This window comes from Syngnathoides biaculeatus, chromosome 8 (genome assembly GCF_019802595.1).
Source record: "Syngnathoides biaculeatus isolate LvHL_M chromosome 8, ASM1980259v1, whole genome shotgun sequence".
NCBI classification, from domain to species: Eukaryota; Metazoa; Chordata; class Actinopteri; order Syngnathiformes; family Syngnathidae; genus Syngnathoides; species Syngnathoides biaculeatus.
This window is the reverse complement of record NC_084647.1, coordinates 4,646,081-4,666,815: the sequence shown is the minus strand read 5'-3', so window position 1 is coordinate 4,666,815 and position 20,735 is coordinate 4,646,081. Positions and strand designations below refer to the sequence as shown.

Sequence of the window (20,735 nt, the reverse complement as noted above, 5' to 3'; positions counted from 1 at the left end):
CATCTGGACTCAAAACAGGTATAACTGTGGGAATGGCTTAGGCAGGGGAATTCCCTTTTTGATTTTGTGTGACGGGTATTGCACAAAAGCAAGCAAGGTACATAAATGCACGCTTGAGTTTGGTGTGGGAAACATAACAGATACATGAAGCACCTTCGGCGTGTAGTAGAACAGAACGGCAGTTAATTTCTAACCTCACAAATATTTGGTGTTTTACAGATAACACCAAGCAGCTTCTGTCATTACCGCAAAAAGAAATTCTCCTTAGATACGTATTGAATTTTTGTACAACATCCAGAGGTTTTTTGCAAATAACGCTTTTCTGCAGATAGTATGTGATTTGTGTACCTTATGTGCTGACTATGTTTATTTGATTGCTTCTTCTTTTTGACTATCTGCAGAATATACTATGAATGAATATACTAAAAATGGCAACATTACAAAACAGCATTAAGAAAGTGTCATCATGCAGCGGTCATCCACTTCATCAATTTTACGATGCAAGGCCAAGGTGAGTTGACGAGAATTATTTTTCTCAGATTCAAAACCCAAGAATTCAAATGGGTGAAGAGAGGACTCCAACATGTATGTGTTTCTGGTTTCTGGCAGTTTAGTCATGTAGAACAAAGCTTTGTGATTAGTTGTTTCAATATTCTCTGGAAGATCCTGTGTTACAACAAACAACAATAACGGGTCGTAGCTGAACTGATGGAAAATTGTACAGACTGGGTCAATTCATGATATGAGTAGACCAATCTTTCTAGCAAAGACCTGAAATACTATAAACACTCACCATTTCCTGTGGGTAAATATCTCGTGTGTCACTACAGCAAACCACTACTTTGCTGCCATTTTTATTAGCATACAGCATGACAGCAAAGCCCTTCCTGTCCTTCAAGCCAGATTCATTGTAAAACTGAACGTTGAACTTGGACGCTATAGAAAACAAGAAGAGAACCCAATTGTTAGTTTTTAAAATTTGATAATACAGAATATATTTGTCCTGATATACCATGGTGGTGTTAACTAGGCTTTACACAATCAGAATTTCTGGGGCTGATCACCAATCCACAAATGTAAAAAAATGAGAACTGTTCACTGATCCAATCACAAGATGGAGCAATGAGTCTATGTTTTTTTTCAAGATACGACCCGCTGCCGGGACAATTTTTTTTGCTTTGTCTTGCGAGCCAGGATTTGACGTACGAATGACTGCCGGTAGAAGGCACCACGATCGTTTAGATGCTGAAATGCACAGGTTCAGCTCAGCTTTTTGAGCTTCACTCATTTTGTTTGTGCACGTCGGCTCGGTAGCATCACTGTGCAGTCGTGCTTGCGTTTAGTACAAGTGAATTTTCAAACATGCAGCCCAAAAAAGAAACTGCTGAGGAAAGCGGTGAGAAGTTAAAGAGGAGGATGTCGATTGATGTGAAATAATAGAAAAACATGAACAGTGTGTGCAAATGAGTGACTTGGCAAAGAGTTATGACTGTTCTACTGTTCTATATGGAATGCCCTCGGTAAAGGGCAATGAGGAAAAGGAGTTACCACTGCGTTTGAGTCGCTTTTTATTCATCCCTTCAGCACCACACACCCAACGGTCGAACAACTAGCTTCTGCTGCGCCACACACTCACCTGCCTAGTCTATTTTACGCCAGCGCCCCTCTCCGCTCTTAAAGGGGTACACTCATAATTACAGCGACGATGTTTCAATATGTACAATTCTCAAGCAGAAGGAATCCATCAAGCTGATAACACCAACCAAGAAAGGGGGGGTATTATTATGAAGCTACGGAGCTGACGACGGAAGAATTAAAGGAGCGACAGATGCAGCAGGATAAGAGGTGCAGAGTGAGAGTTCTGACGGGGAAACTGAGGAGGAGGTTGTGTCTACCACCGAAATAAATAAAGTGTTGGCAATGTGAGAAAAAGCTTTGGACTTTGTGGTGAAGAAACATCCAGATAATGTTGCAAATCGTTGTGCTATGTAATGACACGTGCCTTACACATTTCAGAAACATTCAAAAAGAGGCACAATCAGAACTGTTTTTTTTTTAATGGCCATCTGTTGACACAGAAGAATGCATTACAAAAAAGGTCAAAGTTGTGCAAGGAAAAGACCCAAACATAATTAAGCAACACTTAAAAAAATGAAAGTACCAATTTCAATTTTAAAGTACTGGCATGTGCCTTAGCTGGTCAATATAATTTCTTCAACACAACAGGAACATGTTTACACACAACCACGAGCAGGAGCACTAGTTTGCTCAGGTATGTAACGTTTTGTTAGTGGCTTACAAGCCATATTTAATCAAGAGTATGTGAACGTACTTCAAACAAGGCTTACATGAACATCCTCTTCTCTCCTGAGCCACCAAAACATATTTTTATCCCCGTTTTCTTCTTATAATACAATCGGCACGATCTGCTCGTGCTGTCATCACCAAGGTATCGAGTGTATTTGGTCACAATTGACTTGACAGGTTGAAGCCCAATGATAGTATCGGAATACAAGATTCTATTCATCTGACATAGTGCAAACGTGAGCAAATTTGTCTTGCCTTAGTCTGAGCCACGCATTACATGTCGTCTCAGCTGTCCTCTCTCTCAGATGTTGCCGGCATCGTTTTGTATTTTTAAATAATTGGCCGTCAGATATTTACAGTACTATGTTTAAAGACACGAAACAAAATATACATACTACTACTGTGGAACATCGAAGTTTGAACAGAATTCATTATTGTGAAGCGTTCAATGTTCTATTTGTTCAACCTCCGAAACAATTTTTTTTCCCCCATAGGTAATATTATAATTGAGTTTAATTCATTTCAAACCTCCAAATAGTAAATTCCCATTTTAATTCCTATTTATGTAACATGTACATACTATATTAAAACACTAAAAAAATGCATAAACTTAAAACAGATGTGTATTATTTACCTTTTTGGTGACGGTGCAAAGGAAGTGTTATGCCGAAGTCACCCACCGTGGTTTGACTGTGTAATTATTTTATTTTTGGCCTTTACTTTGTCATGCTAGTCACTCCTCTGGAAACAATTGCTGTCTTTTATGACATTTTATTCTTTAGGCTAGTCAAAATCATTTACTTAGCCATACGATGCTAGCAAGAGGCATAACAAACACATTTTTGTACTGAGCGATTATCTCATTGCTTAGAGCCACTGTGGTTCACATAACTTTCCTTTTCCTTTGCTGCTTCTTTGGGCCCATGGCAAAGAAAATACTGGAAACATAAAACATAAAAAATAATCTTGAGATGCACTCGCGAATGTCCGTGCTCATAGTACGGGCTTGTTTATGAGTGACTGCTTGACTTGAAGTGGCCAGCGGCTCATCTTGCATGTTTGTCGCTCAATTTGAGTCGGCTACCCGGTCAACATGGATGCAGCTTTGCCCGAAAATTGGGGTGAAAACCGAAGCAGTAAATGTCTTCCTGGGATCTGATCAATGTCAGTGATCGGATTGGCGAATTATGACACCAAAACTGATCAGCAAAAAATACAAATTATCGTCTGATCTGATCAGGCTGATCAAATCAGCGTAAATTCTAATCTCAATGTCGACAACTGTGTCTTAATTTCTGAGTCAAGCTTTTTTGTTATTACAGCTCAGACATTTGTTTTTGTTTATTTTAATCAGGCTGGAATGTATGCTTAACAGCAAGATAAGGAATCAGAATCCCTGCTCTGAATAGTCTCAAGAGGGCTTGGTGCTGTTTTTTCGTTTTTTTTTTTTTTTAATATCTTGTGGATGACTCATCAATACCACATGTTTCCAACTAAGCAGTAGAAGTCAAATGACATAAAAGCAAAATGAAGTTTTGAGTTGTTCCCTTCCCGATTTACATGTTCAGTTGAGAGGATGTCTTTCAACTGTCGGCCTGTGAAGCCCTTTGAGACTGTTGGGCTACAAAACAAACTTGACAACCGTTTTAATGACTATCTTGCAGGTAATTTACACTGGCTGAAGTGTAACTAGGTTTGACACAATCGGGATTTTTGGGGCCGATTGGCTTGTTTAAAAAAAATAAACAATAACCAGTCACAAGCTTTAGCAATGTTTCTATTTAAATTACTTGTTTATTTACTATACATACTAGTGTAATGTATATTCAATATACAATATTATTGAGTCAGTTTAAAAGTATTCTGTAGTCTAATGATTTCCAACAAGTGTGCCTTGGCACATTAGTGTGTCATGAGTGATCTTCAGGTGTGCTGTGGGAAATAATGAAATTTGACTTAATGGCTGAAAAATATTCATGAACAAGAAATAATGTATCTTTGTTTCTCTATTTATGCCAGTGAGCCTCAGAACAAATAAATGTTCTTCTATTAGATGGCAGGAAGCACATTCAGTAATTTCTGTATATCTTTTTGTGATATTTTTGTTTGTTGGTATGCCGTGAGATTTTAGAGTTATAAAATATGTGCCTTTGCTCTAAAAATATTGGTGATCATTGCTCTAGTCAGGTCATCTATTACCAGTCAGGTCAAACCAACATTATAACGTTACAGAAATAATGGTCTACATGTACAGTTAATTTCCATTGATTCATTTGGAGTACCACCAATGTGTTTTAGAAGTAGAATAAAATATATATTTTTTTTCAAATTGGTTGGGTATAAGGTTCCACTATAAAAGCAATTTCAGAAGAAAAACTTGAAAACCTAAACTCCAAATATCCAAAAGACACCATAAAAAAATGAATGTGACTTCTTACCAGGCAAGCTTTTCTTCTGGACAGTTAAGTGTTGGAGTTCAAATTGGCAGTCGTCCCCTAAAAGTAGATATTTTCTCTCCTTATTTTGGATAAAATAGGAAATGCACTGTGACTTTCTGAAAGACTCTTCTTTCACAGCCCCATCTAGGAGAGGGGGGAAAAAATACTGTACAGTACAAATGGTAACAGAAGCAACACATGCATACTATGTATATTCTCTTCCATAAAATAAGAAAATATTATAAACATATATTGTCCCAGAAATGTCTTTACCTAGTTCCTCCAGGTCAACTAGGGATACAAGAAAGAAGAAGACAAGATTTATGACTTTTCAGAACGATAACAAAAACATTGCGAAGTAAACTAATTGACCAACATCATTTTAATTACCGTAATTTCTTGAGTACAATGCCTCCTGAAGAACAACACCCCCCCCCCAAAAAAAAATCTGGAAAACCCTTCTACCAATGTACAATACGCACCACCAATTTGCTGCTCTCATATGCTCAAAATATTAGGAATGATCTTTATTTCTATTTTGCTAGGTTTGTACTTTTATGGCCTGCTGATGTCGCAGTAATATAATCTCGGGACAGGCCACATGACACGCTTGTCCTGGTCCCTGCAATTGTCAGAACAGAATCCCTCAACCAACTAAAACAAATGCTCAACGATGGCATAACATCTTATTAATGCTGTTGATAACACATATTACAGTCTTAAATAAATACACTATTTAACACAATTTAAAAAGTGAGCATTTCAATTATGTGCGCTATCCCGTTTTTTTTTTTTTTTTTCAATGATTGTACAATCGTAGTACGTAGTTTCTGGTCACATTGTTTTGTTTCCGGTTTGGACGCCTCATCAGCGGAGTGATGACGCATTTCTTTTAGGTTTTAGGCAGAAATTCAAAATACAAACCCAATTCAAATGAAGTTAGGATATTGGGTTAAACAAAAACAGAAAACAATGATTTGCAAATCATGTTCAACGTATTTTTAAATGAATACACTACAAAGACAAAATATGTAATGTTCAAGCTGATCAATTTTATCGTTATTAACAAATAATGATTAACTTTGAATTGCATGGCTGAAACAAGTTTCCCAAAAAACTGGAAACCGTGGCAAAAAAAGACTGAGAAATTTGAGGAATGCTCATCAAACACCTGTCTGGAACATCCCACAGATAAATGGGAACAACGGGAGCCTCCCTCAATTGCTCAGTCATTTACTAACAAAGATGGGGCGAGTGCGTTCGAAAATATGTTCTTTAGCGGACAATTGCAAGGAATTTAGGGATTTGATCTCTATGGTCCATAATATCAAAATGATCAGAGAATCTAGAAAATCACTGCACGTATGTGGTAAGGCCGGAGACCAACACTGAATGCCTGTGACCTTTCATCCCCCAGGCATCACTTCATTAAAAACCAACATCAATGTATAAAGAATATCGTCGCATGGGCTCATAACACTTCAGTAAACCCATCCATCCATTCATCCATCCTTCTTCTACCACTTATCCAAGGTCAGGTTGCGAGGGCAGTATCTTAAGCAGGGATGCCCAGACTGTCCTTTCCACAGCTACTTCATCCAGCTCTTTCGGGGGATCCCTAGGCGTTACCAGCCCAACCGACAAATGTAGTCCCTTCAGGGTGTCCTGAGTCGTCCCCGGAGTCTCTTCCCAGTGGGACGTGCACAGAACACCTCACCAGGGAGGCGTCCAGGAGGCATCCAAATCTGATACCCAGCCACATCATCTGTCTCCTTTCAATGGGGAGGAGCAGCGGCTTGTATCTGGGATCTTGTTCTTTTGGTCACAAACCACACCTCGTGACCATAAGTGAGAGTAGGAACCTAGATCGACAGGTAAATTGAGAGCTTTGCTTTTCGGCTTGGCACTTTCATGAGCAGAACAGACAGATACAAAGGCTGCATCATTACAGACACTGCACCGCCCGTCAATCTCCCATTCCATTCTTTCCTCACTTGTGAACAACACTCAAAAATACTTGAACCCCTATACTTCAGGCAGGACCTCATCCCTGACCTGGAGAGGGCATGCCACCCTTTTCTGCTTGAGGATCATGGTCTCAGATTTGGAGGTGCCAATTCTCCTCTTAGCCACTTCATAGTCAGCTGTGAACCGCTCACAGAAGCCAACAGAAGTCATCTGTAAAAAGCATTGATGCTATACTGAGGCCACCAAACCAGACCCTCTCTATACCTCAGCTGCACCTTCTCTCCATCAAAGTTATGCTCAGAATCATTGACAATGAGCAGCCTTGGTAGCGTCCAACCGTCACTATGAATGACTCTGACTTACTGTCAGCAAAGTGGACCAAACAGCCTGTATCAGGGGGTTTGGTACCCAATACTAATGAAGAGTAAGAGTAAGAAATGTTTTATATCCAATGAGTACACATCTTTTAAACATTCAGTAAAATATATTTATATTTCTTGTATATGATTATAGGCGGCACGGTGGTGCACCTGTAAAGAGTTGTCCTAACAGTTCTGAGGAGCTGGGTTTAATCTCGGCGCCGCCTATGTGGAGTTTTGCATGTTCTCCCCGTGCCTGCGTCGGTTTTCTCCAGGCACTCCGGTTTCCTCCCACATCCCAAAAACATGCAACATGAATTGGACACTCTAAATTGCCCCTAGGTGTGATTGTGAGTGCAACTGTTTGTCTCGATGTGCCCTTCGATTGGATCGCAACCAGTTTAGGGTGTACCCCGCTTCCTGCTTGTTGACAGCTGGGATAGGCTCCAGTAGTCCGCGCGACCCTTGTGAGGATAAGCGCCAAAGAAGATGGATGGATGGATGGATATTGTTGTATTGTGTATGAAAACTACATATAGTATTATTCACTTCAATGTCTATGATAAAGAATTTATTCCTATGTTAGTTATCATGATAAAAGTATATCATTCCTACTATAGTTGCTGTTAGGATTGTTTTATCATGTGTTTGTTTCTGTTAGTCTTAGTCTGAATTGTTTTCTTTGTGAGCTGCGTGCGTGTCTTCAAGTGTGACCCAGTGACACCTGGGAGGCGATGCCCCCCTGCCGACCTCAAGCTGATACTCCTGAACACTGGGAAGCGATGTCTACATCCTGACCTCAGCATGTTTCCCTTCTGATCTTTAGCAGATACTCCTCAACACTGGGAGGAGATAACGCCTTTCTACCACAAGATGATACCCCCAAATGCCATAAACATGTCTTTAAACAATGTCCTGGTTTTTCTCTTGTGGATTTATCAGGACACTCTTGTAGCCTTGAAGAAACACGTACGTTAGTGTTTATGTGCTGTTTTTGTAGCCATCTGTGCCAGCAAAGTCCTCCTTTCCACGAGGGCAGCCCTCGGACATCCTCCGCCGGGAGAACACAAAGGTAAACCTACGAATTGCATGTGTCTCAACCAACGGACTTTGTCACAGGTCAGTGTTGTTGCAACACTTGGAAAAATAGTGCAGAATGTCTCGTCGAAAGACTAGTATATTTCATATTTTTCAAAGGTCAGTGTTTTTGTAACACTCGGAAAGATAGCACAGAATATCTAGTCGAAAGACTAGTATATTTCCTATTTTTCAAAGGTCAGTGTTTTTACAACACTTGGAAAAATAGTGCAGAATATCTAGTCTTTCGACTTACATATTTCCCATTTTTCACATGTCAGTGTTTGTATAACACTTGGAAAAGTAGTACAGAATATCTAGTCGAAAGACTAGTATATTTCCTATTTTTCAAAGGTCAGTGTTTGTACAACACTTGGAAAAGTAGAAAACTTTTAGTTTCAGGACACAGAAATTGATCAGTCTGTGAGAGTGAACGTGTACAGAGTGAATGTCCAAAGTTTGAGAAATCTAAAACTGACTGAGGGTCGTGAGTAAAAACACCCAGGTAATACCCGCTCCGAATTGGGAGTAGAAGCTTTGTATTCAACCTGAAGTCAGGCACTTTGAATTTTTCTCAAAACTGAGGAACCATATCGAGACGCTTATAAGAAATAAGACCGTCAGAAAGGGCGGCAATGTCGACCAAAAATTCCAACTGTCCACTCTCCGATGCTGAAGTAAAGGAAAAATGTCGTTTAGCTGAAATTGATTGAAAAAGGAACAACAAAATTCACCAAAAAGTGGATGAAAAAGTATGGATTTTCTATTCAACTATGAAGAATTGGACAAATTTCTCAGTAAATTATCTATGAAAGCCGGGCAGAAGAGAAACGACAATACCCACTGTAAACACTGGTTTTATTGTAAGGCCCTTCTTGATAGGGCCAGAGAAATTCAAAGTCATAAAATTGAGGGGGGGGGGGGGGGAATAATAATAAAATAAATTATGAACGTGTTGAGCAAAAAATGAAAAAAGCAGAGCAACCTGGAGTAAACGTTAACTTTACAGGAAAGCTTTGTAACAAACAAGGGGGACCACGTGACATGAGTAACAAAAAACGTCCATTTGACATGTCCCGATTATCACCCAAAAAGCAAAAGTGGTTTAGAGGAGGCAAGTATCTTAACTGTGGCAAAGATAGTCATCCCTCTCGCTATTGTAAAGCCAAGGCCAAGGCTAGTTGACGCCGTGTTGACGATTCATCTGATGATGAATGACTAGGCCGGGACTCCAGAGGGGCCGCGGACCGCATATTGGTGACCCACCCTCTGAACTCCTCCGATAGCGACAATGATGAAAATGTTGAGGATCACATTAAACACATATTTGACCTCAAAAATGATTGAATGCATCATCAGACTGAACCCATGATGAAACCAGAATTAACTTTACTAGTCCAGGGAAAACCAACCGTTTTCCTAGTGGATACAGGCATTGATGTGACCGTTTTAGAAAAATGGGACCCCGCGACAGTTAAACCAAGCCGAAAAAAGGTTTACATGCGCAGAGCTCATGGTTTAGTTCAACCCGTAGTTTTGTCCCATACTATCGCGTTGCGGAGTCCTGATGACCCAAATAAAAAGGCGAATGTGGAAGCAGTTCTAAAGCCACGGTGCCCGCTCAATTTATTAGGTCGCGACGCATGGACACAATTAGAGATTAGCATCGCAATTATTAAACCGGGGCGAATGGAAGCTAAAATCAAAATTCAAGAAAATGGGGCACATTATTATTGATCCTGAAAAGCAATGTGGCGTTGAAAATTTACTGGAAGTACCGAAATAATTTACATGTCACCATTAGACACAAAGAATCCCCGGGCCCTGATTCACATTACACCAAATTGTTTTTGGAATTGGCTGAACAAGAAGTGCAGGTGAATTACATTGATTGGAAAGGAAAGTGGTGTTTTGCGACTGTCAGACACCGCGGAAGTGAAAGAGCTGCTCCCTCCTGGGGAGCATCCACACATTTAACTAGCGAAGCCAAAACAATGTGACTGGAGAGACACAAACAATTTCGCCAGAACGATTATACACAAAATTTGGGCCCCATCACAAAACTTCGACGACGTTGAAGAAACTGAATCAGGATGGTTCCCATCCCATTGTGTGTTCGATGGAATTTTGATATGTTTGCACGAGTCCACTACAGCTGATTAGCCGAAGTTTATGTGCTCACCCCTGTTGAGGAAGATGCCATTTGTCATCTCCCATCCAGGCTCTGGAGCACTGGACCCGCTGATCTTGGGCTCATGACAAACACACCACCAGTAATTATACCGGGAAAAACGGAACATCGACCGATAATTCGACAATACCCGCTGAAAAAAGACGTTGAAATAGGCATCCAACCCGTAGTTGACAACTTCAAAAAGGCAGAAATTTTATGCGCGTGCCCAGACTCGCCTTGTAATATGCCTAAAATTCCCAGTTCGAAAAGCACAAACTAACTAATGGAGATTAATTCAGGATTTGCGTGCAGTAAACCAAGCAGTACAATCGCGTCCGCCAAATGTTCCTAATCCACACACACTCTTTTGAATTCATTACAACCCGGAACCAAGTGGTTTTCGGTGGTGGACCTGAGTAATGCCTTTTGGCGTATCCCTCTCCACCCTGACAGCCAATACTGGTTCACGTTTACATTGAAAGGTGAAAAATTAATGTTCACAAGGTTATCCCAGGGAGTTTGTGACTCCCCAACAATTTTCTCGGAAGCAATTACAAGGTGTTTGGTCTTATTTAATGGCCCACACAAAAGCCAAATTTTGGTATATGTGGATGACATTTTAGTGGCCTCAAACACACAAGAGCAAAATTGATACATTACCGTTACTTCAATATTTGTATGACAGGCCATTTGACCAGACAGTGACTGCAAAAAACGGGCTCATGACCTCAGTGTTGCTGCAGAAACACGGAGCAAAAATGAGACCAGTTGTATACTATTCGCAACAATTGGATTCCTTAGCACGACCCACTCTAGAGTGCATTCAGGCAGTGCTGGCCGCTGCTCTGGCTGTTGAGGCGTCTGGGGAAGTAGTCTTGTTCCACCAGTTAACACTGAAAGTGCCACACGCGGTTTCAGTCCTTTTGCTGGAATCAAAGATGACATTTTTGTCACCAGCACGACACTTACATTGCACCGTGACGTTGTTATCACTTGGACACATCACAATTGTAAGATGTGGGGGACTGAATTCAGCGACACTTTTGCCCACACCAGCAGAGGGCACTCCACACGACTGTGGAAGCCACGTTCAAATTTCCACCAAACCACGACCTGACCTCATGGACACTCCCCTCCCGACTGGAGAGGTTGTTTTTGTTGACAGATCAGCAAGCAAAGGGGAAAACGGCCGCAACAGGGTGGGATTTGCTATAACGACACAAACTAAGGTCTTGTTTCAGGCAACACGTAACTCTGTGTTCAGCACAGGCAGCAGAATTGTCTGCATTGATCCAGGCTTGACAAAAAAGACAATGGCCTGACTGTGTTTCAATCATTGCAACGGCAATGAGGATAGTGCCAGCCGAAGAAAAAACATCCCCATTTGAAATTCTATATGGTCGCCCTTATGGACTTCCTGACCTTGACTCGTCAGAATCACCGGCAACGGGCACATCGATCCCAGTCCACATGAAAAACATGTTTGACAAGAAAGAGATGCATAAACACAATGACTTGCCAGTGTGTTCTGCTCCACAGACAGATCACATCCGCGTGGGCGACCATGTCTTACTCAAAGTGCTGAGACGACCTTGCTGGGACAGTGAACACTGGGACGTTATCCACTAAGTTATTGTAGTGACACCTACAGCTGTAAAGGTCCAGGTACGTGAAGGCTGGATCCACGAGTCGCAGTGCAAGCTCCTCCGATTCCCTACTGACGGGCCTCGTGACGCCAGTCCCTCGGGGGACTACACGACGTACACACCAGTGTACCGACGAAAGACCACAGTTGGAGAGAGGGTTTTCCGTGGCAAACACACCCCTCTCGGCAAGACGGAGCGGACCACCGGCCAGAGGCTGACCACAGTCCTCTCCACCAAATATGCTGTTTACTTTCTTGCAGGGCTGTGCCTGATGGCAGGTGGTGGAAAACCTCGCGGCAAGAAAAGCACCAACACGGAACAGTTGCCCAGCCGTAGACTTGTCTACGTCCATCCTGGGAAACCTACATTTCCTGATGGGCTCTAGTAATGACGATGATTCTACTATTATGTAAACCTTTCTTGACAACTTCCCAGAAAACCAATACAGTTGCGAATGTTTGATGGTTCCAGCTTTACTTTGTATATACATATATTTAGCCAAATACAACTTTAGTCTTTCCGCTCAACTTTTGCTCTTTCTTGGGAAAGGGTTTCTAGTCCTTTTTCCCTGCTGGGTTTTTTGAGTAGTTTTCTTCCAACTCAAGCAATGGGTTTTGATAATGTTTGATGTTCTGTTTTATTTTATTCATGATAAACGGGGGGAAAATGTAAGGAATTTATTACTATATTAGTTATCATGATAAAAGTATATCATTACGACCATAGTTTCTGTTGGGATTGTTTTATCACGTGTTTGTTTCTGTTAGTCTTAGTCTGAGTTGTTCTCTTTGTGAGCTGCATGCGTGTCTTCAAGTGTGACCCAGTGAAACCTGGGAGGCCTGCCGGCTTCTCTGTGCCCAACCTCATCTAAGATGGACTGATGCAAAGTAGAAAAGTGTTCTGTGGATGTTGTGTCCTCCAGGTCAAAGAGAAAAAGAACCATAACACTGCTATGGATGCAAAGTTCAAAAGCCAGCATCTGTGATGGTATGGGGATGTTAGTACCAAGGTATGAGTAGCTTACTGTAGGAATAATTATGATCATAATTATCATACATCTGCTTCCGATAAAGAAATGCTTTGCTCTGCGCTAGATAAAGTGGCAGCCACCTAGCAGGAGATAGCAAGAACAAAAACATCTAATCATCAGAACTATTAGAACTGTTGCCTGTTAAAGAAATGATGACCACACATGTATTCAACAATCTTCAACACATGCACACGCACATGAACAAACGTGGGAGTCTGTTCTTAGAAGTAATCCGCATATCATCTAAATATGGCTCGAAACAAGAGTGTGATACTGCCCTGGACACTTCACTCGATTGTGAGATGTTCTCTTCTTCGAAAAGAGCTTCCATGTCTGAAGGGGTGTGTCCCATAGTAGGGGACACAACGTGTTTTCAATGATGAATGTCCGATGTGACGTCGCAGACAGTAGATACAGCCAATTTGGCGACCACTTGGGTGTCAAATGACACTTCCGCAACTTTGCCATTGGATGACGCGCTCTCCGCTCATATTTCATTTTTTCGTATGGACATTGAAGTGAATAATGTTATATGTATTTTTCATTTCAATACCTATTTTAGAATATTTATGGGCAAGACACTTGACCTTTAAGAGGCTGGTTCTCAAGCACATCAAAGACTGTCTCCCCTCAACTTCAACTCCCACCAGTTTGCATACCAGCTAAATAGATCGACAGAGGACACCATTGCCATAGCTCTGCATGTTGTGTTAAGCCACTTGGAACAACCGCAGAGCTACGCTAGGATACTATTTGACTATTAGACATCCTGGGCCTCCCTCTTCTCACATGCTCCTGAATCAAACACTCTTTGACCAACAGACTGTGAGATTTCGACTCCCACCTTTCCTCCACCCGCACATTCAGCCGCTGCTCACCTCAGCCCTATCTGGGAGTCGAAACTTAGACAGACATCTTTGGTAGTGACGTACTGTAAATAAACTAAAAAAAAACAATGGAATGATATAATTTAAATAAAAAAACATCTGGAACCCAATAATGTGTGGACGATTTTAATTCATATTTCACGTTTACTGAGACACCATTGTGACAGTAAAACTCCCAAATACTAGAAAGGTTCATTCAGTCATTCATTTTCTGAGCCGCTTATCCTCACGAGTGTCGCGGGAGTTGTGGAGCCATCGGGCAGGTGGCAGACAACAGTCATTATCACAATCACACTTAGGGGCAATTTAGACCATCTAATTATTGTTGCATGTTTTTGGGATGTGGGAGGAAACTGGAGTGCCCGGAGAAACCCACGCAGGTACGGCTGAGAACATGCAAACGCCACACAGGCGTGGCTGGGATTTGAACCCCAGGCCTCAGAACTGGGAGGGCAGTGCTGTACAGCTGATCCACTGTGCCGTTGCTAGTTGGTTTGCTAAAATATAATCTTGATTGTACACCGGAATAGTTATTGGAGAAACATATGTAATGGACTGACCTTGGAAATAGAATTTGCCGTCACATACATCAAAAAAACAAACAGCTGATGTGTCATTGGTAGACATCACATTGACCTGTTATCAAAGAAAAAAATAAAGTTGATCTTTTTCTCTGGGCTTACATTGGCATTTCCACATATATATGCACAAAAAATATTTACCTATTTCTGTACACCACGTATAAGCAATAGATATACACCCAATATAGCAGGGGTCGGGAACCTTTTAGGCTGAGAGAGACATAAATATCAAAATGTAATTTCAAAAGAGCCATGCAATATTTCAAAAACTAAATATAGGTGTATTTGACCATTGATGTAGAACCAAGACTTTTCGACTACAATAAGTCTCTGAATTCTTTTAAATAACATTGTTATGATGTTGCTAACCAATGATGACAAAAGCACTTCTTACCATTAATGTGACTTCTGGTGCTGCATGTTTTTGCAGATGGGTTTATAGTTTTTCATACGTTGTTAGATTAAGCTTGATGCAGGTGTTGAGACTTCCATCCGTTAATCGTGAACGTAATTCAATTTGATTTGTCATCATGATGGTACGATGGTGAACACTTCTTGCCAACAATAACATGTCATTTATTCATTTGATTATCTTGTTTTTATGGGAAAAGTTGTCAAAACGTTCATTGGCAACATCAGGCACCGATGCTTTGGCATACACTTCCATCTGTGAATGGCTGTCCAGTCTTGTAAAAAACTGTAGAACTCCCCATCTTTTTTCTTTGAGCGATCGTTTGCACAATTAGTTGTTGCTACCTGCTCTGCGTTGGACGCTTCTGCGCCTGCACACATCGACTGCTATGGTGAACTATGGCAACCCCACTAGGAACTGTCTTTGCTCATTTGCGTTGCCTACGTGTCAGAAATGACATTGTACAGTATGTACTGATGAGGGCTTTGTGAGCCATATGCAACATCAAGAGACAGATAGGCTCACGACCCATAGGTTCCAGACCCCTGCAATATAGTGTATTTCTCAAACCTGTACCTTGTGTGCAGCATTCTTTACATACATACAGTACATGCATTTAAATGTATATGTTGATTTATGTTTGTACATGGCTTTTATAATTTGAAATTGTATTGACCTCTCAAATGTATTGACCTCTCAAACGACAATTCCCTTCCCAATTCTGAAACACAGTTTGAAGTTTTGTAGTAGTTATTTTTAGCCTTTTACATTAGTTGACTTGTATGACATTTTAATCATGTTCAACCAACACATTCAAATTAAATCATTTCAAAGGACTCTTTTTTTATTAGTCACAGCCACGAGCTGCATGTTCAGGAGATTCCTTGACCGTTCCTTTGCGTCTCCAACAACCAGTTGCTGCCGCATGCGTGCAGATGGTCAAAAACAGCCTTTTGAATTAACTTAAAGGGAAATTCCAGTGCTGCGCATGAACAATGTATCCAATAGGTCATGTAATATGTATTATATTTTGACAATGTGATGTTAAATCCTCTCTTATTTGATAGAGAAGATTATCGACAATTACGAATTTTCAGAGGCGCTGCCATTTTCGCGAGTCACATGACTTACGTGCGCAGATGTGACATGTAAGGTGCGCACCAAAGGCTTGTTTACATTAAGCCCAGCACTGATTTCTCGGATTTATCCTCATCTGATGAAGAAATAGCGGTATGGGTTGGTCGGGAAGACGGAGGAATACTTCCATAGAGATTTGAATCTGTAGCTGTAAATAATGTTCAATATTTGGATGGTTCTTCGGGCGGAATGACACCGGAGTCTGACTACTCGGAGGGCTACGTGCGGGACGTAAGTGGTAAACAAAGGCCCCCAGAGCTCTGGGCCGGCAGCAGCGGATGGTTCTTCGGATGGGAATGGCGTGGAGTCTGACGAGCGAGCTCCGGCAGCGGGCCGTTAGCCGAGCTTCGGGTCGCGGCCTCCGCTGGAGCTCACTCATCAGACTCCGCATCATTCTAGTCTGAAGAACCATCCGCGGCTGCCGGCCCACTGCTACGATTTCTCGGATTTATCCTCATCTAATGAAGAAATAGCAGTATCGGTTGATCGGGAAGACAGAGGAATACAGATTTGAACCTGTGGCTGTAATTAATGTTGAACATTCAGAATTACGCGGACCCTGACTACTCGGGAGGCCTATGCGCGACATAAGTGCGTAAACAAAGGCCCCCGGGAGCCCGGGGCTGGCAGCCGCGGATGATTCTTCAGACAGGAATGACGTGGAGTCTGACAAGCGAGTTCCGGCGGCGGGCCTTTAGCCGAGCTTTCAGGCAGCAGAGGCCATTAGCCCCGGACGCTGGAGCTAGACTAAAGGCCTCTGCCACCACCGAAGGTAGGCTAAAGGCCTCCGCCGCCGCTGAAATTCGGTTAAAGGTCTCCGCCTTTACCGAAGCTCAGCTAAAGGCCTCCGCCGCCACCAAAGCTCGGCTAAAGGCCTCCGCCGCCACCGAAGGCGGGCCGTGAGCCGCAAGCCGAGCTTCCATGTCCGAGGAGGCCTTTAGCAGAGTTTGAGTGTCCGGGGCTAACGGCCTCCGCCGCCTGGAATTTTGGCTCAAGGCCCGCCGGCGGAGCTCGCTCGTCAGACTCCGCGTCATTCCCATCCGGAGAACCATCCGGGGTTGCCAGCCCGGAGCTCCGGGGCCTTTGTTTACGCAGTTATGTCCCGTGCGTAGGCCTCCGAGTAGTCAGACTCTAAGTCATTCCGCCCGAAGAACCATCTGAATATTCAACATTTACAGCCACAGGTTCAAATCTGTATGGACGTATTTCTCAGTTTTACCGAGCAACTGATACTGCAATTTCTTCATCAGATGAGGATAAATCCGAGAAATCAGCACTGAGCATAAATGGTGCCCCATGTAATTGAGGGTTTGGAACGGTACGTAACACATCACATCTGTCCACGTAGGTCATGTGACTCGCAAAAATGTCAGCGCCCCTGAAAATTCGTAATTGTGGATAACAAATCTTCTCAAAACACTATTAAATGAGCGAGGATTTAACATCACATTGCCAAAATAGAGTACATATTACGTGACCTATTGGATACATTGTTCATGCAAACCACTGGATTTCCCCTTTAATTTGAACGTACATCAGTTGCATGTAATTAAAATGACATTTCATTCCTCTTCTCTGAACAAGTTTCTTTCAGCCACTCCGATTTTATTTGGAATGAGGTAGCTAGCATTCAGAGGCCCAGTAGCTCAGTGGTTAGAGCACTGGTTTCGTAAGCCAGGGGTTGTGGGTTCACATCCAACTGGGGCCTCCACTCCCTGCAAAGGGTTGCGTCAGGAAGGGCATCCGGCATAAAAATTGTGCCAAACATATATGTGCGTTCATCTCAGATGACACGCTGTGGTGACCCCAAAAGGGACAAGCTGAAAGAAGCTTCCTCTAGGTAACTAGCATTCAGAGAAGCATCACTGAGTGTGTATAAACAGAGACTGCTGTTTCTTCAAACCAGCCAACAGTTCATTTACCTTCTCTCTTCTCCGCTGTCCTTGAAAGTTGTCATATTTCTTGGCATGAAGACTCAAATAGTGGCAACCAATATTATATTCTTTCTCCCATTTACATCTGTCTCTTTTTCTTGGAACATGCTGCACTCTGCAGATCTTTTTTTTGTGTGTGTGTGTGTGTCCGTGTACATGATATCATTTATACTTTACAAAATCACTTCGCGGGCCGGACTATACCGGCTTGCGGGCCGGATTCGGCCCATTTGAGACCACTGACTTATATAAGTTTTGATACATCATTAGATAAAAATTCAATCATTCATTTTATTAAAAAAATCATACGGACAGAAAATGATGTACATTAAAGCTTAGAACATAGTTTAATAATAATATACAGAAATAAATTAAGCCACAACGTACAATTACTTCCAATAAAGCATGTTTCTGTAAAAAGTGTCCAACTTTTGTTCCATGTTCCCCCTTTAACTTTTGAGAACCAGCAAACTGCCCCCCCCCCCGTTACTGTACTTCTTTCAAATAAATATCCAGTCCCTCTTTTTATTCCAAATAAAGTGGGTTTTTCTTTTTTTTCTTTCTTTTTTTTTTTTTTAAATGATACAACTATAAGTTGAAAGTTGGCGAGCCAGCGTAAAAAAAAAAGGCATGAAAAGCTTAACATACCGACATGGCTGGTGCAGCTCGTCTCGATGCCTCTTTGATTACAGGCAGGTTGCTAAAGAACCAACAACTTCAGAAACATAAGGAAGGTTTTAAATTGACCGGGAAAAGCAGTTTATTCAAACTTGGCGTGGCTTTCTTTATACGGTTACCTATGCTGCGTCAGCCTCAGTCGTCCTTAATAGAGCCTAAGGAAACGCGTAACTGACAAACTAACACGGAAGTCCTCAGCGAAACTCCGGATTTTACTGCAGGAATTTTTCATTCAAACAAAAAATATAATTATCATTATCATCTAATAATACATATTGTTCTGCGAGGAACTAAATTCACTCATTAACAGCCACTAGATTTATTGAAAATTTTGCATGAAGCGTATTGTGTGGTTTTAGTGTTTTTGGAGTATGTTTTTATACATGTAAGTTGAATGCATTCTTCGTTTTTGTTGTTGTTCCAATTGTGGTGCTTTGTACTCATGGCCACATGAGGGGGCAAGCGTAATACAGAAGACTCATTTTATTTTATTGAACGTTGAACAGTACAATGAAAAAAATCACTTCCATCTGAAATAAACTTATGAAAGGAAAATAATTATTACAATAAGTTAAATGAAAAAATGAGAAAGAGAATGCGGCTGTAAAGCGTTGGCCTCACAGTTCTGAGGACTTGAGTTCAATCCCAGCCCTCCCTGTGTGGAGTTTGCATGTTCTTCCCGTGCCTGCGTGGCTTTTCTCCGAGCACTCCGGTTTCCTCCCACATCCCAAAAACATCCAACATTAATTGGGCACTATAAATTGTCCCTAGGTGGGATTGTAAGTGTGACTGTTGTCTGTCTCCATCTGCCCTGCGATTGGCTGGCAACCAGTTCAGGGTGTACCCCGCCTCCTGGCCGTTGACAGCTGGGATAGGCCCCAGCACTCCCCGCGACCCTTGTGAGGATGAGCGGCTAAGAAAATGGATGGATGGATATTAACTTATATATTGTGCTATGTCAATTTCACATTCACAAATCCATCCATCCATTTTCTTAGCCGCTTATCCTCACAAGAGTCGTGGGAGTGCTGGAACCAACCCAGCTATCAACGAGCAGGAGGGGTTTAGAAAACTCATGCAGGCACGGGAAGAATACGCAAACTCCACACAGGCAGGACAGTATTGAACCCGGATGCTCAGAACTGCCCATTCACAAACCAAAATTTCTAAAATTAAGTTCAGTATTAAAAATTTTCTTAATTGAAATCAATCACTATTTAAAGTCTTTTAAATGTATTAAATAATCTAAACGTGAATTAATTATCCCTATACATTGAGAACTATTTGAAATTCACTCTCCTATTAATGCATGTTTTGGGGAGAAAACCAACGCAGGCACAGGGGGAACATGCAAACTCCACATAGGCAGGGCTGGGATTTGAATGCTGTCCACTGTGAAACCAACGCTCTACAGCTGCATCACCGTGCCGCCTACAGTTAATAATTTTACTCACTTCTTTATCATTGAACTCATAAAATATAATTATATTTTTCTTTTCAAGTGTAACTGTACATTTTGTTTTACTTAAAATGTATTTTTCAACTTCTTTCCAGAATCTCGCACTAAACGGACACTCAGAAAATATGAGATATAGTTTTAGAATCCATTAATCCATTTTGTAAGTTCCTCATCCTCACGAGGGTCACGGGAGTGCTGGAGTCTATCCCAGCTGTCAACAGGAAGGAGGCTGGGTACAACCCTGAACTGGTTGCCAGCCAATCGCAGGGAACATGGAGATTAATTAATGAAATTAATTAATGTTGCATGTTTTTGGGATGTGGGAGGTGACCAGAGTGCCTGGAGAAAACCCACGCAGGCAAGGAGAGAACATGCACACTCCACACAGGGAAGGCTGGGATTTGACCAATGTCCTCAGAGCTGTGATGCCAACGCTCTACAGCTGCTCCACTCTAAATTGCCCCTAAGTGTAATTGTGAGTGCGGCTGTTGTCTGTCTCTGTTTGCAGTGGGACTGGGTGGCAACCAGCTCAGGGTGTACCCTGCCTCCTGCCTCCTTTCCCAAATGAAAAAAGCGGCAGAAGATGGACTGATGAATGGATGGATGGTCTAAACATAATAGTTCACATTTTATTTTATTTTTTTTTCAT

The 20,735-nt window shown here is 41.8% G+C and overlaps 1 protein-coding gene across 2 annotated transcripts; it reads right to left on the bottom strand.

Moving 5' to 3' along the window:
• Nucleotides 1-93: 93 nt before the first annotated feature.
• On the bottom strand, nt 94-18,831 carry LOC133504701 (uncharacterized). Of its 2 annotated transcripts, none has more exons than XM_061827213.1 (7): nt 18,747-18,831; nt 18,598-18,664; nt 14,446-14,521; nt 5,019-5,036; nt 4,746-4,889; nt 794-936; nt 94-705 (listed from the first exon to the last, which is right to left on the bottom strand). In XM_061827213.1, exons 2-7 carry the CDS (start codon nt 18,601-18,603, stop codon nt 451-453), a joined length of 642 nt encoding a protein of 213 aa, XP_061683197.1. In that variant the 5' UTR covers nt 18,604-18,664; nt 18,747-18,831; the 3' UTR covers nt 94-450. The 2 variants fall into 2 exon arrangements, with proteins under 2 accessions (XP_061683197.1, XP_061683198.1); XM_061827214.1 differs by having other exon boundaries at nt 94-666.
• Between the last annotated feature and the right edge of the window lie 1,904 nt (nt 18,832-20,735).